We start from the raw sequence: 17,711 nt of genomic DNA, 5'->3' as shown, positions 1-17,711 counted from the left end.
CAGGTTCGATCCCGGCTCTGGGTCACTGTCCGTGTGGAGTTTGCATATTCTCCCCGTGTCTGCGTGGGTTTCGCCCCCACAATCCAAAAATGTGTAGAGTAGGTGGATTGGCCACGCTAAATTGCCCCTTAATTGGAAAAAATAATTGGATAATCTAAATTTAAAAAAAAAAAATTTAAGGGTAAATATTGTTGTTCAATAAAATTGTTCTGACTTTATACATGTATCATCCTTTGTTTTGCTCACTAATAAAGACATCTAGCTAAAACGTTTGGTTAATACACAGGTTGAAGTATCAGATTTTACTGATACAACATTGGCACCACTTCGGTGGGCATTCGATAACAAGTTACTTGTTGCTCTTAATTGGATCCTATCAACATTGTATTATCCAACACTCCTTCTGCGCCTGAATTAAGAGGGCAAATGCTCCACGTTAGGCCAGTCTTAAGCGAGTGAAGGACAATAGAGATTTCGACCAGTAAACTGGGCCAATAAACCGGGGGGGATTCTCCACCTCGTGATTGTCCATTTTGCCGGCGCCTGCTGGTTTCCCGACGACGTGGGCCTGCCCCAAAATGGGAAACTCCACTGACCGGCCGGCGTAACGGAGAATCCCGCAGGCGGGGCGGGGCAGAAAAGTGGTGCGGCGGGGCGGAGAATCCAGCCCCAGATGTCTATAACACAAGGTCCACAAACTACGTATTTAGAGCTGGGATAGTCAAGGGAGTTGCGTAAACTCTGGGAATTTATTGAAAACAGGACCCCTACCCCAACACACCTGCGATGAACCTTTGAGAAAGTAAAATAGGCATAGCCAGTCGCGCCAAATGGGAAGAGACCCCCTCAGTTACCTTAATAAGAAATGGCACAAGTGGGTGGAGTGGGATGACACTCAGATATCAGATCTGGGATCCGAAGGGAAACATTATTGGAGCCATAACCATAAAGGGGCTGTTTAACACAACGCTAAGTTGCTGGCTTTGAAAGAAGACCAAGCAGGCCAGCAGCACGGTTCGATTCCCGTAACAGCCTCCCCGAACAGGTGCCAGAATGTGGCGACTAGGGGCTTTTCACAGTAACTTAATTTGAAGCCTACTCGTGACAATAAGCGATTTTCATTTTCATTTCATTTCAAGACATAGATAAATGGGCTTCCAAGCTCAGTGAGACATTTATAATTGTCAGTTGGGGCAGTACGGTAGCACAGTGGGTTCGCCCTGCCGCCTCACGGCGCCGAGGTCCCAGGTTCGATCCCGGCTCTGGGTCACTGTCCGTGTGGAGTTTGCACATTCTCCCCATGTTTGCGTGGGTTTCGCCCCCACAACCCAAAAAGATGAGCAGGCTAGGTGGATTGGCCATGCTAAATTGCCCCTTAATTGGAAAAAATGAATTGGGTACTCTAAATTTATGGAAAGAATAAATAAATAATTGCCAGTTGCCGAGAACAGCTCTGTAGAAGAGAGGTGGAGATGACACAATTAAAACAAGATTCAACATAATTAAAGCAAGATATGATTGGTGCTACAGTGCGCATCCAGAAATTAGAAATAGAGTAGGCCTAGGGGAAGAGAGGAACCACACTAACCACACATGAACCAGTTCCAAGCTCAGTGTGACAAAGCCTACCAAAAGGCACAGCACGCTGTCAGTGAGAGCAATACAGTGCTGCAACAGGTAGAAGAATTTTAAAAGAAGTGCAGTGACCTGTAGGCTGCAGTGAAAGGCATGCACAAAGCAGGAAAGGCCAATAGGGCCCACACAACAGACCACTCCAAAAACCTGCATGAGATTGGAAAATTAAAATTAGGATAAACATTAAAAGGGGTAATGTGTGCATTCACCACCAAATCCGGGGACAATTAATGCGGGGTAGATTGGGAGGATTTGGAGGAAGGAACATGCAAATATGTGGTGGCTGAACCTGACAACAACTGGGGAGAGCCATTCCCATTCCGAGCCACAGGACGACTACAGCCATCAAACATACCCCTCATCCCTATGAAGCCGCTCACCACAAGCCGACGGGATTGACAGAACAACATTGTTAATTAAGTAACTCCACACGCGATGACACAACCCTCCGGCATTGACAAGGCAATTGGAGTGTTCGAACACACCATGAATGCAAACTCATTCTTTGAAAGCGCAGGCCAAAAATCAAATTTTAAATGGCTTTGACGAAGTAGAGGAGTTAAAACTTATTATGTCGAAGCGCCGCAATCCGTTCCACACTTCGCGACCCCTAAGTCATGGCTGGGGGAGCCTCAATAGAAATGAAGGCAGCTAGTTTAACAGAAACGGGGTACGATAGAGAGGATCCAGTAAAAGGCTTCAATGCCAGCAGAATATTGGGGAGCATCCAATGGCATATGCAGTCGGTTTGGAACCAATTTTTGGGTGTCCCCTCCTGGCCATGGACAGTTTGAATCCCTCCTTATATTTGCAAAGGTGAGAGATTTGCCTTGCCCTGTGTTGGGGCTGGTTTGGTAAAAACCAGTCCCAACCAGGGTTGTAAGGATTGGCGCTACGAGGAATGTCCTGGACTCACGTTCTCCCGAGTTTCATTTTCAGACAACGCTGGACGAGGCCTGAGCTGGTGCCTTAGTCAGTATTCTGTTATTCTCAAGGAGCAGGGGGTGCATTCCCTGAGGGAGTTAGTGCCTTAGTCAGTATTCTGTTATTCTCATGGAGCAGGGGGTGCATTCTGTGAGGGAGTTGGTGCCTTAGTCAGTATTCTGTTATCCTTAAGGAGCAGGGGGTGCCCTCTGTGAGGGAGTTGGTGCCTTAGTCAGTATTCTGTTATTCTCAAGGAGCAGGGGGTGCCCTCTGTGAGGGAGCTGGTGCCTTAGTCAGTATTCTGTTATTCTCAAGGAGCAGGGGGTGCACTCCCTGAAGGAGCTGGTGCCTTAGTCAGTATTCTGTTATTCTCAAGGAGCAGGGGGTGCACTCCCTGAGGGAGTTGGTGCCTTAGTCAGTATTCTGTTATTCTCAAGGAGCAGGGGGTGCCCTCTGTGAGGGAGCTGGTGCCTTAGTCAGTATTCTGTTATCCTCAATGAGCAGGGGGTGCCCTCTGTGAGGGAGCTGGTGCCTTAGTCAGTATTCTGTTATTCTCAAGGAGCAGGGGGTGCATTCTGTGAGGGAGTTGGTGCCTTAGTCAGTATTCTGTTATTCTCAAGGAGCAGGGGGTGCATTCTGTGAGGGAGTTGGTGCATTGGTCAGTATTCTGTTATTCTCAAGGAGCAGGGAGTGCACTCCCTGAGGGAGTTGGTGCCTTAGTCAGTATTCTGTTATTCTCAAGGAGCAGGGGGTGCCCTCTGTGAGGGAGCTGGTGCCTTAGTCAGTATTCTGTTATCCTCAATGAGCAGGGGGTGCCCTCTGTGAGGGAGCTGGTGCCTTAGTCAGTATTCTGTTATTCTCAAGGAGCAGGGGGTGCATTCTGTGAGGGAGTTGGTGCATTGGTCAGTATTCTGTTATTCTCAAGGAGCAGGGGGTGCCCTCTGTGAAGGAGTTAGTGCCTTAGTCAGTATTCTGTTATTCTCAAGGAGCAGGGGGTGCATTCTGTGAGGGAGTTGGTGCCTTAGTCAGTATTCTGTTATCCTCAAGGAGCAGGGGGTGCCCTCTGTGAAGGAGTTAGTGCCTTCGTCAGTATTCTGTTATCCTCAAGGAGCAGGGGGTGCATTCTGTGAGGGAGCTGGTGCATTAGTCAGTATTCTGTTATTCTCAAGGAGCAGGGGGTGCATTCTGTGAGGGAGCTGGTGCCTTAGTCAGTATTCTGTTATTCTCAAGGAGCAGGGGTGCATTCTGTGAGGGGGCTGGTGCCTTAGTCAGTATTCTGTTATTCTCAAGGAGCAGGGGGTGCACTCCCTGAGGGAGCTGGTGCCTTAGTCAGTATTCTGTTATTCTCAAGGAGCAGGGGGTGCCCTCTGTGAGGGAGTTAGTGCCTTAGTCAGTATTCTGTTATCCTCAAGGAGCAGGGGGTGCCCTCTGTGAGGGAGTTAGTGCCTTAGTCAGTATTCTGTTATCCTCAAGGAGCAGGGGGTGCACTCTGTGAGGGCACCCGGGATGTGAGCCTGGAGAGACTGGGTGTGGTACCCGGGTCTTGTGATGATTTTGGCATGGATCATGCGCTGTGCTTTAATTCATCCTGTTTCCTTTCCCTGGGGGGGGGGGGGGGGGGGGGTGGGGGGGGGGGGGGGGGGGGGGGGTGGGGGGGGGGGGGTGAAGTCCCTTTGCGGTTTAGATGGCTGACTCATGTCCTCATTGGAGTGCATCCAGCGGTGGCTCAAGAAATCTTGTTATCCGATTGATTAGTTCCGGTGGTTATTGCTCAACTGCTCCACCTTTTTTCATCTTTCTGAGAGACCCCAGAGACGATATTTCCTTTGTGTCCCTCACCTTGCATTTGATTTTACCATGAAGTGCCTGAGGTGAAGTTCACTGAGGGATTCTGTGAATATGCCTGGTCTCAGTGCTGTGGTTGGTTAGGCGTCGGCCCGTTTCGTTTGTCCTCTGGTACGCCTGGCCTTTTTCTTGGGTGATCCTGGTTGTTGGGGTGTTTTCCCTGGTTCTGGGGGGGTGGGCTATCTCTTCCTTCCACACTCCTCCCTCCAAGGATGCCCTGTCGGCCCCCTGTTCGGTGGGATGGAGTTCCCCTTCTCCAGCTGGGGCCGAAGGATATCCTGACTTCATCCTCAGGCCCCAATGTTAGCCTCTTGTTCCCCTTAGCTGGTGTTGTTTGCCTGATGGTCTGGTTATCTTTCCCCCCTTGGGACTTCGAATCGGTGGGTGGGGTCTGTTAGCTCGGGTCTTTATTCATTTCTTAATTTTCTATTGGAGGCTCTGGGTCTGATGTCTGAGATTTTCTTCGGCGTGTGACTGCCTGTCCCTTTTTAGCAGCTTTGTCCTGTTTTAATGGCTGTCTGTTCATGCTGGGCCTGAATGGGATTTGGATTGCATTGTGGGGTACAAATATAATTCCTCCTTAATTCTGCTCTTCTCCTTCTGTTATTTCCGTTCAAATGATGTATCTCTCTGCTGTTGACTGTATCCTACTTTGGTGCAGAACAGGTATGTCGGTGAGAGGAACACGTTGGGAATATTGTCGCTAACTCATTGTCGCTTGTTTGCTCCTATGTTTGCAGTTCCTTATATAATAGGCTGTACCTGCTATACATTAATACCTATGGCTTTTTCTCTGATTTCTTGTTTTGTTCCGAAATTTGTAAAAACTTGAAAACGTCAATAAACATACATTTAAACAGATATTGGGGAAGTTGTAATCCCCCACTATTATTACCCTATTATTTTTACACCTATCTTGAATTTGCCATATCTGTCGGACTACCGCTGACTAAATGTTTCGGAGCCTGTTGTACACTCAAGGCAAAGTTCCTCCTTTACACACCCTGACTGGCCTAAAGATTCTTTCCCCCAGAATACAGAACTGCCAGTCCTGCCACATAGCCCCACCCCACCCCACCCCACCTAACCATGTCTCTGTTGCATTAATATTATCATGCAAGCATCTGTTGGTCAATGCCCTCAATTCATTCGCCTCACAGTCAAGATTTCTTACGTTAAAATAAATACCATCCAGGCGTGTCATATTCCCTCGTGCCTTAACATGTCTTTTGTGAGTGCCACGAACAATCGATGGGCCGAATGGCCTCCTTCTGCACTGTAAATTCTATGAAAAAAGCACTAGTTTACCAGTTTGTAGAGTCAGGCAGAAAGTAACTTTGTTTCCAAGAATATGTACACAAGGCCAGTAATTTACTCCTGGTTCCCTCTCTGTCCGGTACCACACTGGCCAGCTCTATTTATACAGCTGGACTGCTAATGATTGTCCCACTCCCTCTCATTAGGGAGCTCATGTTTCTCAAGTACAATTGTCCCTCGCTAATGGATCTGGGCAGGTTATAACAATGTCCATTTTTGCTTTGCCTTCCACAATGAATAGATCTTTTATTTCATATTTGGCTGTGCACCACCCCTTACTGTATCTCTGCCCCATATCCCACTCGCTGCAAATTAGTATGACCCCGACAGGAAACAGTGGAGCAAACCCATCAGCATCTTAAATGTAGAATTCCCAGCCCCCCGGTACGACACAGTGACACCGGCCGTATGGATGTGCCCATCCCCGCACCGCATACCCCCGCTACAGCGCATCCCCCTCAGCCCCCAACACCCCGGCCAACCGGCCGCCACCCACCGGCGGACCAGCCAGGGCCACACCCACGGCAGCTCCCAGTGAGGGCAGTGCCAGCCAATGGTAGCCCTGTCAGCAGGGAGGGGCACCAGGACCGACGGCACCAACAGTGTCGGCCACCGACGGGGCAGGGGTGAGGGAGTTGGGGAGGGACATGCGGGGCCAGAGCCCACACTGCCAACTGGGGTCAACGTGTAGACCATCAAACCCGGTTGGGTACAGGATAATGCGCCATGCTAACATGTTGGCCTTTCAACCCCTGCAGACAATGGCGTTTGGCATTATACCAGCAATGGTGGCACCTTGGCGATGCTTCCAGCTCTGCAAGATTCCCTGCAGCTGCATGAATGGGAACCGGTCAGAGAGGAGGGGGAAACTGCAGTAGCGGAGCAGGCAGCAGCAAAGTGACCAGCAGAGGAATGGGCTGCAGAGGAACAGGCTGCAGGGGAATGGGTTGCAGAGGACCAGGCTGCAGAGGAACGGACTGCAGGGGGGCAGGTGGCAGCCACACAGGCTGGAGGGCCGGCCGCTCAAGGGGGAGCTACATGAGGTGTCGTTTGTACCAGCACCACCTTTCATTCGTGGACCTGCTGGACCGGGCATGCTGTCGGAGACTCCGGTTCAGCAGAGACACAGTGCGACACATCTGCCAGATTATGGCACACCTGGCACCGTGGGGGTATGGGGAAGCACACCCGCTCCTAGTGACCATCAAGGTGATGGTGGCCTTGAACCTCGATGCAACGGGGTCCTTCCAGTCGCTGGGTGGGCACCTGTCCGAGATCTCACAGACCTCAGAGCACAGGTGCATCCATGCCGTCACGGGGGCCCTCTATGCTCAGGTGGAGCAGTATATCCATTTCCATGGGAAACGAGCCCAGCAGGACGCCCGGGCAGCGGGTTTCGCTGTCTTTGCCAGGATGCCGTGGGTCCAGGGGGTGATAAAAGGGATGCATGTCGCCCTACCGGCAACATGAGGACAACAGGCCACTCTACACAAACCGAATTGAACACCAATGAACATCCAGGTGATCTGTGACCATCAGCTGCGCATCGTACACCTCTGCACCTGATACCCGGGCAGTGTGCACGATTCCTTCATCCTGGCACACTCAGCTGTCTCTGACATGTTGGAGGGACACCTGACTGAGGGGTTGGCTCCTGGGCGACAGGGGTTACTCACTGTGGCCATGGCTGATGACACCTGTCCGGAGGCCACAGACCGAGGCGGATACCCGCTACAACAATGCCCACACAGTGACCAGGAGTGTGATTGAGCAGTTATCGGCATCCTAATGATGTGCTTCAGTTGGCAGGAGGGGCCCTCCAGCACGAGGCTGAGAGGGTCACCCGCATGGTGGCGGCCTGCTGCATCCTCCCCAACATCATGCAGCAGAGGGGCAATGTGCTGGAGGAGGAGGATAAGGAGGAAGGACAGGCCTTGCCTGACGAGGAGGATGCAGGGGAAGGGGGCGATGAGCAGGCGATGGGGCCCGGGCAGGCAGGGGAGGCTGCACTACGTTATCACTAGGGCCAACACGCAGCGGTTCTCTGATCACCTCCAGGTTCACCGACTAAGAGGGGGGGTGTACTGGCCAGGGGCACGGACACCACATCCCAGATCCATAGTCCTCACTTCCCAGACTGCCACACCGCCCACTTGCACACCCCTTCATTATTTATACCTTTGGCGCTTCAGGATGGGGGCCTTGGATTGGCAGTAACAGCGGGTCTGGTCCATGGGATGGAGGATAATGACATTCCACTCTGCGATGAGCTCTGGTGCTCCACATCGTATGACAACGTCTGACCCCTGCCCACTGTAGCATCTTCCACCTGGGTGATCCTGGTGAGCTGGCCAGTCCATCACACGGTCACGTCGTTTCCAGGGGTGGGGGTGCTGGGGACGGTCGGAGCACGGGGAGGGGATCATAGCCCTCTCACAGTGCATCCACTGGTCCCCTGCCTCCCCTACCCCTCCCACCCCTCCCACCACCACCACCACCACCACCGCCCTCCAGCCCCCCCCAGCAACCCCCCCACCCCCGACACCAATTGTAACCAGCACATTGACATCAATTGAAACCAGTACATCGACATCAATTGAAACCAGCACATCAACATCAACTGAAACCAGCACATCAACATCAACTGAAACCAGCACATCAACATCAACTGAAACCAGCACATCAACACCAATTGTAACCAACACATCAACATCAACTGAAACCAGCACATCAACATCAACTGAAACCAGCACATCAACACCAATTGTAACCAACACATCAACATCAATTGAAACCAGCACATCAACATCAATTGAAACCAGCACATCAACATCAACTGAAACCAGCACATCAACATCAATTGAAACCGGCACATCAACATCAATTGTAACCAGCACATCAACACCAATTGTAACCAGCACATCAACATCAATTGAAACCAGCATATCAACATCAATTGAAACCAGCACATCAACATCAACTGAAACCAGCACATCAACATCAATTGAAACCAGCACATCAACATCAATTGTAACCAGCACATCAACACCAATTGTAACCAGCACATCAACATCAATTGAAACCAGCACATCAACATCAATTGAAACCAGCACATCAACATCAACTGAAACCAGCACATCAACATCAATTGAAACCAGCACATCAACATCAACTGAAACCAGCACATCAACATCAATTGAAACCAGCACATCAACATCAACTGAAACCAGCACATCACCATCAATTGAAACCAGCACATCAACATCAACTGAAACCAGCACACCAACATCAATTGAAACCAGCACATCAACACCAATTGGAACCAGCACATCAACACCAATTGTAACCAGCACATCAACATCAATTGAAACCAGCACATCAATATCAATTGAAACCGGCACATCAACATCAATTGAAACCAGCACATTGACACGAATTGCAACCAGCACATCGACATCAATTGCAACAAGTAGATCGACCCCGATTATAAGCAGTCCATTGACACTGATTGCAACGAGTACCTTGACACAGTAGGGCGGCATGGCAGCTCAGTGGTTAGCACTGTTGTTTCACAGCACCAGGGTCCCAGGTTCAATTCCTGACTTGAGTCACTGTCTGTGCAGAATCTGCACGTTCTCCCTGTGTCTGCATGGGTTTCCTCCAGGCGCTCCGGTTTCCTCCCAAAGGTCCCAAAAGACATGCTGTTAGGTAATTTGGACATTCTGAATTCTCCCCGTGTACCCAAACAGGCACCGGCAAGAAGTACTTTGAAACCAGTTGTAATGCCTACATTACCTCTGCTTTCAACCAGTTCATTGACACCAATTGCAACCAGCACATTGACCCCAACTGCAAACAGCACATCGATATGAATCGCTACAAGTACATTGACCCAGATTGCAAGCAGCACATTAACATCAATTGCCACCAGCACATCAACCCCAATTGTGGCAAACAGATCAACACCCATTGCAACCAGCACAGCACCCCAGATTGTAACCAGCACATCGACATCAATGGCAACCATCACATCGACCCACATTGCAGCCGGCACATTGATGCCAATTGTAACCAACACATAAATCCCGATAGCATTCAGCACATAAACCCGATTGTAACCAGCATACTAACACCAATCCCAACCAGCACATTGATACAAATTGCAAACAGCACATCTACTCCATTGCAAACAGCACATCAATCCTGACTGCATTTAGCACATCGACCCCAATTGTAACCAGCACATTGACCCGATTGCCAATGGCACATCGACCCAAACTGCAACAGTTACATCTGTGTTGTTCCTCGTGTCTCAATAAAGCTCGTAGTCTCAAAGTTCAAGAAGATGCTTTATTGTGAATTTGTTCTGTCTTCAGAGTTTAACTGACGGCTACCTCAAATGCTGCCTGCCTGTGTCTGTGTCCTGCTACCAGTTCTCCCTTCCGTGAAGTGTATCCTCACTTCCTGTCCCTGTGTATTTATAGCTCTCCCGTGCTCCCTCTAGTGCTTGCTCAGTTGTATTGCATCTACTCAGATCTACAATCACCACAACATCAACACCAATCGCACCCAGCACACAAACCCCATTGCAAAAATCACATCGACCCCAATTGCAACCAGCTCATTGACCCGATTGCCACAAGATAACACTGAAACACAAAATCAAATTAATTGCCTCTTTCTTTTTGCATACAAAGTTCATATGTTCAGGAGGAACTCCTTCAACTGCAATTCAAATGCCTCATATTCGTTGGGTTTCTACCCATCTTCGATCTATAACTCTTAGCACCCATACCTGAAAAAATCCATCAAACCTCACTGGCTTCAATGCTTGTCGAAATTCCAAGGTTAAAAATGGACTGTGCATGCACCGAATTGGTGTCATTGAAATAAAGCCATGTCATAGTTCCTGTTTGAGAGTCAGTTAGACCATAAGAACATAAGAAATATCGCTCTGATCAAGGCTTTTGACTCAGTCAAATGTGAAGTGCTTTGGAAGATCGTTTCAAAAGCTGGCTATCCAGAGAAATTCATCAGTATCTTCTGACTCCTCCATGACAAGATGTCGGCCACCACAGTCCTCACCGATGGAAAAAGACAGAAACTTTAAAGCTCAAGACTGGAGTCGAGCAAGGATATGGCATCAACCCCAACCTTTTCTCCATCTTCATCTCCACCATTCTTCACCTTGCAAGAACAATCTTCCCAGTGGAGTGGAGATCACCTACAGGATGGATGAAAAACTTTTCAACCTCAACTGGTTGAAATCAAAGAAGAAAATTGCATTGACATCAATTGTGGAGCTTCAGTATGTGGATTACATTGCCATCTCCACTCTCTGAGAAAGGAGTATTAAACCCCTTTATTAACCTGTCCCAAGGCAAGGTCCGGTCTCTCCCTCTATGAAGATCAATGGAGAAACCCTCCCAAATGTGGAACATTTCCCATACCTGGGGAGTCATCTCTCTTTATACTGACATTAATTTGGAGATCCAACAATGTATCCAATCTGCAAACCCATCTTTCAGATGCCTATGAATGAGACCCTTTGATGACTGCAACATCCGTCCTGGCACCAAGGTCCTTTTGTACAAGACAGTGGTGCTCCCAACTCAACTGTATGCTCAGAAACTGGGACTATGTACATACACCACTTCAAAGCCCGGAATAGGTATCAACGCTCTCTGAGAAAGATTCTCCAGGAGGAAAGGTGTACTTACAACAGTGTCCTTGAAACAGACAAGAGCACCAACACTGAGGCCATAATGACCCAAAGCCAACTCTTCTAAGCCAGCCATGTGCTTAGCATGTCAAAGTTCCAACTGCAAAAGAAAATCTTCTTTGTTCAGCTCAACGAATACTTTCAAACATAAGGAGGACAAAGGAAACACTTCAAAGACACATTGAGAGCTTACTTCAAGAAATGCAACAACAAAATCAACGCATGGAAACCATTTGCTCAGAAGAGACATAATTGGACGAACCTCCTAATTAAAGGGGCACAATTCTTCGAGGACAGCCAACCGGCAAGAGGAGGCCTGGAAAAGGAGCAAGAGATAGGATTGCCAGCGATTTAGGATCCAAGGACCTGGCCCAGCTCCCCGAAACACCTGCCAAGTGTGCAGTCGAAGATGTACTCCAGGATCATCTTAATGTCAGTCATGCAAGAAGCCACAGATCTCATGACGACTGACACTGAGTTTCTTAGGTGGATGATCATACACATTAGTGAGTAATCGCCGAAGAAGAAGAAAATAGACTCCTGTGCCTAATTGGTTGCATTGAAATAAATGCACGTTATTGTTCCTGTTTGAAACTCAGGTAGAATATAAGACCATAAGAAATGGGAACAGGACCCTAGATCCTGCTCCACCATTCAATAGGATTGCAGTTTCTGCGGCATTCTTCAAATCCCTTTCCTGCCTTTCTGTATAATGCTTGATTCCCTTACTTATCAACAATCTATCTATCTCCACGTTAAGTATACACAAGGACTCTGCCTCCACAGCTCTCTGTGGCAAGGAGTTCCAAAGACACAATCCTTTCTGAGAAAAAATTCCTCCTCACCTCAGCCTTAAATTGACACCCTTTTATTCTGAGACTATGCACTCTGGTCCTAGACTCTCACATGAGGGGAAACATTTTCTCATCATTTACCATGTCAAGCAGCTTAAAAATCCCATGTTTCAGTGAGATCACACCTCATTTTTTGAAAATTCCGACGAGTAGAGTGCCGACCTGTTTAACCTTTGCTCATTAGACAATTGCTCCATGCAGGGGATCACACCTGTGAATCTTCACTGAATTGCCTCCAACAAAATGCTATTTTTCCTAAAAGAAGGGGACCAGAACTGCTCACAGTGCTCCGGGTGTGGTTTCACCAGTACCTTGTACAGAAGCAGCAAGACCTTCCTACACTTATCTTCCAACCCCCTTGAAATAACGGCCAACATTCCATTCGCCTTCCTGATTACCTGCTGCACCTGTCTGCTAGCTTTCTGTGTTTCATACACAAGTACTCCCAAGTCCCTTTGTGTTACTGCTTTCTGCAGTTTTCTTCCATTTAAATGAAACTGTTCTTTTAATCTTCCTTCCAAAATGACCAACTTCACATTTTCCTATAATATACTTCATTTGCCAACTTTTTGCCCAACTACTTAACCTATCAACATCTCCGCAATCTGTTTGTATACATCTTGCAACTTGCCTTTCTATCTATTGTGTCTATTGAGGATTTGAATATTGCCCAGGTAGAACAACCAGCGACCAGTTATGGTTACATAGATACATAGAAGATAGGAGCAGGAGGAGGCCTTTTGGCCCTTCAAGTCTGCTCTGCCATTCATCACGATCATGGCTGATCATCCAACTCAATAACCTGATCCTGCTTTCTCTCCATAGCCTTTGATCCCATTCTCCCCAAGTGCTATATCCAGCCACCTCTTGAATATATTCAAAGTTTTAGCATCAACTACTTCCTGTGGTAATGAACTCCACAGGCTCACCACTCTTTGGGTGAAGAAATGTCTCCTTATCTCTGTCCGAAATGGTTCACGCTGAATCCTCAGACTGTGACCCATGGTTATGGACACACCCATCATTGGTAACATCTTCCCTGCATCTACACTGTCGAGTCATGTTAGAATTTTATAAGTCTTTATGAGGTCCCCCATCTCCCGCCATCTGTCGAATCAGCCTGGTAAACCTTCGCTGCACTCCCTCAAGAGCAAGAACATCCTTACTCATAGAAGGAGACCAAAACTTCACATAATGCTCCAAGTGTGGCCTCACCAAGGCCCTGTATAATTGCAGCAACACATCCCTGCTTCTATACTCGAAACCTCTTGCAATGAAGGCCAACATACCATTTGCCTTCTTTACCGTCTCCTGCATCTGCATGCTGACCTTCAGCGAATGGTGCACAAGGACACCCAGGTCCTGCTGCACACTCCCCTCTCCCAATTTACAACCATTCAGATAGTAATCTGCCTTCCTGTTTTTGCTTCCAAAATGAATAACCTCACACTTATCCAAATTATACTGCATCTGCCATTGGTTTTCCCACTCACCCAACCTGTCCAGATCATGCTGCAATGACTGTTAACCACACTCAGAGCATGGTGTACAGTAGGTAGCTTCGATAAAAAAATGTGTAAACAGTTTCACTATCCTTCCCTCATTCACCAACCTCCCTTTTCCCACTCCCAAATCTCCCATCCCTTATCCTCAACCCTCCCTATAACACTCCACAATTTCTAATCCGCAATTATGTCCTTCCCTCCCCACACACACGTTTCCCAAAACCACTCCACAACCTCCAATCTCCCATTGCCCAACCTCCCGATTGTTACTCCCCAATAGCCCATTCCCTACTCCCCAATCTCTCACCCAAACACCCCAATCATCCACATCCCGCTCCCTAACCTCCCGCTCTCCGCACTCCAATTTCCCATCCCCCTGCTCCCCATACAATAGTCATACATTCCCCATTCCACATTCACCCCTCTCCCAAACCCAATTCGCAAGTCATGTCTGCGTAGTTTTTCGTGATCACTGGAGGCTTTACAGACGCTGGAGTACATTGGAAGTGTAGGTCCTGTTGTAATGTAGAAAAACAGGTTTGTATTAGGCGGCTGGCCAGGAGTATGCTGCATGGACAAGTCCAGACGTAACAAAGGGTTGGATGATGGGTTCACCAACAGATGCATCCAGTCAGGGGTGGAGCGGAAGAGGTAAAAATTGGCATCCTTGTCAATGAAATGGCTTTATGGTCTGATCTCATCTCCAGGTTATGTTACACCCAAGGTGGTGAACAAATAGTGCTCACGAGAATGAATAGTGTTGCGAGCTGTGAAACACACTATGGGACAGGTTATGTAAGGCAGGCATGAGGAGGAATATATTCACTCAGAGAGTGGTGAATCTGTGGAATTCTCCACCCCAGAGGACTGTGGAAGCACAGCCATTGAGCATTCTGAAGACAGAAACAGATAGATTTCTGGATACCAATGCATCGAGGGACCGGACTGTGGAAGCACAGTCATTGAGCATTCTGAAGACAGAAACAGATAGATTTCTGGATACCAATGCATCGAGGGACCGAGGAGATAATGGGAATAATAACGTTATTGGTTAGTGATCCACCATACCCTGTTTGAATTGCGAAACGAGCTCGACAGACCACCTGTTCTACTCAAATAGAGAGTGTGGCAGCGAAGGTGACTTTGCTCTTCTTTCATAACATGTTGAAGAAGATGTGGAAATAATAATAATAATCACTTATTGTCACAAGTAGGCTTCAATGAAGTTGCTGGGAAAAGCCCCCAGTCGCCACATTCCGGCGCATGTTCGGGGAGGCTGGTACAGGAATTGAACACGCGCTGCTGGCATTGTTCGGCATTACAAGCCAGCTATGTAGCCCACTGTGCTAAAGCAGCCCCTATGCTCACAGGATACAATCTACGCGGCTAGATTCAGATGAATCTTTAAGAATTTAGTCCTCCCAACCTCATTAATAATCGGCAGTGAATGAGTTCCTTGTATAACTTTCCCAAAGATTTCTCTTCAAAAGGCTGCTGTTTCAGATTCCACTTCAGCCAATGGGCACACAGTAGGTATTCCCCTTACCCTCAATCCAGATTGAGAACCAGAATGGAATAATAACTGTTACCAACCAGTGAAAAATATGAAACTCAAAATGCCAATATCGAAAATATCAACTGAGCATGGTAAAATGGTGACGCGTTCCACACCACATTTGCTCCCAAAGACTTGAGAGGGTTTGCCTCCCGAAAGGGCAATATTCTGACGCCAGCTGTAATGGTATCACTACATTTGACCTTCGGCCTAACATGAAATGTGCAGCACTGCAGGCAATGAATGGAAAGCGAGTGGGAGGCTGGGCTGCCATGACAGACCTGCTGCTTCGTCATTGAAGGGAAGCGGGCGCATCGCGCGGTGATTGTTAAACTTCAAACAATAAATTGGTTCCATTGAACAAAGAACAAAGAACAAAGAAAAGTACAGCACAGGAACAGGCCCTTCGGCCCTCCAAGCCTGTGCCGACCATGCTGCCCGTTTAAACTAACATTTTCTGCATTTATGGGGTCCGTATCCCTCTATACCCATCCATGTATTTGTCAAGGTGCCCCTTAAATGTCACTATCGTCCCTCTACCATGGGAAAAAGCCTCTGACTATCCATTCTGTCTATGCCCCTCATAATTTTGGAGACCTCTATCAGGTCGCCCCTCAACCTCCGTTGTTCCAGTGAGAACAAACCGTGTTTATTCAACCTCTCCTCATAGCTAATGCCCTCCATACCAGGCAACATCTTGGTAAATCTCTTCTGCATCCTCTCTAAAGCCTCCACAATCTTCTGGAAGTGTGGTGACCAGAATTGAACACTATACTCCAAGTGTAGCCTAACTAAGGTTCAATACAGCTGCAACATGACTTGCCAATTCTTATACTTAATGCCTCAGCCAATGAAGACAAGCATGCCGCATGTTTTCTTGACTATCTTCTCCACCCGTGTTGCCCCTTTCAGTGATCTGTGGACCTATGTTGACTTCAATGCAATGGATTTCCTGGTAGGATGTACAGTTGACTGAACGAACCGCCCTTGTGCGCCCATCCAAGGAATATTTCGATCACCGAAGTTTAAATGAAGACATACTTCCCGCCATTGCTGTAACAACAATAAAATTCCTTTGCCATAAGAAGGTGTCTGTAGATGCCTCCCGGAAGCATTTTCACACATATCCTGACAATAATCCCTCAGGCTGCATGTTTTTACAAGTGGCTACATTGGAAAATCCAGCTCTTCGGCATTGCAGAATAACCTGCTCTGTGTTTACATCTCACTACACAGCTCAGGCATGGATTTTAAGTTAACTGCATAGAAGCAAACTTGACACACCTGTTCATACTCATTGTGGTTTAATTTTTGAATTGCTGTCTTCTAAATCCACTAATCATATCTCAAGTCACTGGATCAAGGCCAATTTTAAAATTTCACCATCCACCCAGAACTGCAAATTTTATGTTTAAACATGTGTCAGATTTTCCCTTGGTATGAACTTGAAGTTAGTTTGTTCAGTTTCAATATAGCTTGATTGCTATATTTTCCACAAACACTCCCTCCCTCCATCACTGACTACCAGTGACAGTCTTGCGCACCATCTGCAAGGTCCACTGCAGGAACCAACGAATGATCTTTCGGCATCGTCTTCCAAACCACGGCAATTACCACATAGAAGGACAAGGGCAGCAGATGCCTGGGAGCCCCACCATCTGAAGATTTCCCTGCAAGCCATTAACTACCCTGCTTTGGTGAAAATCCCTCCCTAACAGCATTGTGTTTGTACCTGGACCTCAACGACTGCACTGGTTTAAGAAAGCAGCTCACCACCACCTTTTCAAAGGGCAGTTAAGGATGGGAAATAAATACTTTACTCCGTTGCATCAATCGCCTCCACATTTGCAGCTTGAGCTTGTACCACCATTTGTAATTCACCTACCAACTCGTCAAGTTAGCTTTGTGTATCCCTAATAAGCAAACCAGAGTCACATCTCCACTTGGAGAAATGCTGAGTAGCTTCCGTATCCATCCTGTTATATTATTACAAACCTAATGTTTCTTTATAATTTACACGCTAACATCGTCAAATGCTCTAGATCCTGGACGAGCCCCCAATTTATGTCAGAACACCCCGGGCTACTGCACAGTCAATTCCAGCCCCAGGGTCCCAACATAAGTGTATTAACTAATACTTTGTATGTTTTCTGGGCACAGTGGGGAGCACTGTTGCCTCCCGGTGCTGAAGTACTCTGTTCAATCCTGGCCCCAGGTCACTGTCCATGTGGTGTTTGCACATTCTTCCCGTGTCTGTATGGGTCTTACCCCCAAAGCCCAAAGATGTACAGGGTAAGTGGATTGGCCATGCTAAATTACACCCTAATTAAAATAAATAGCAATAAAAAAAATAA

General features: G+C 47.7%; 1 protein-coding gene across 1 annotated transcript in view; it reads right to left on the bottom strand.

The window, feature by feature from the left end:
• Positions 1-17,711, bottom strand: part of LOC119974279 (basic proline-rich protein-like) — a gene marked incomplete at its 5' end in the record, with an annotated part of 49,851 nt that overhangs the window by 8,595 nt on the left and 23,545 nt on the right. The window contains 1 exon segment of the mRNA XM_038813051.1: positions 4,170-4,230. Within this exon segment, the coding sequence (XP_038668979.1) occupies positions 4,170-4,230 (61 nt within the window).

The sequence above is a fragment of the Scyliorhinus canicula genome, chromosome 12 (genome assembly GCF_902713615.1).
Source record: "Scyliorhinus canicula chromosome 12, sScyCan1.1, whole genome shotgun sequence".
Taxonomy (NCBI): Eukaryota; Metazoa; Chordata; class Chondrichthyes; order Carcharhiniformes; family Scyliorhinidae; genus Scyliorhinus; species Scyliorhinus canicula.
Note: the sequence above shows the minus strand (reverse complement) of the source record. Positions and strands in the feature narration are given on the sequence as shown.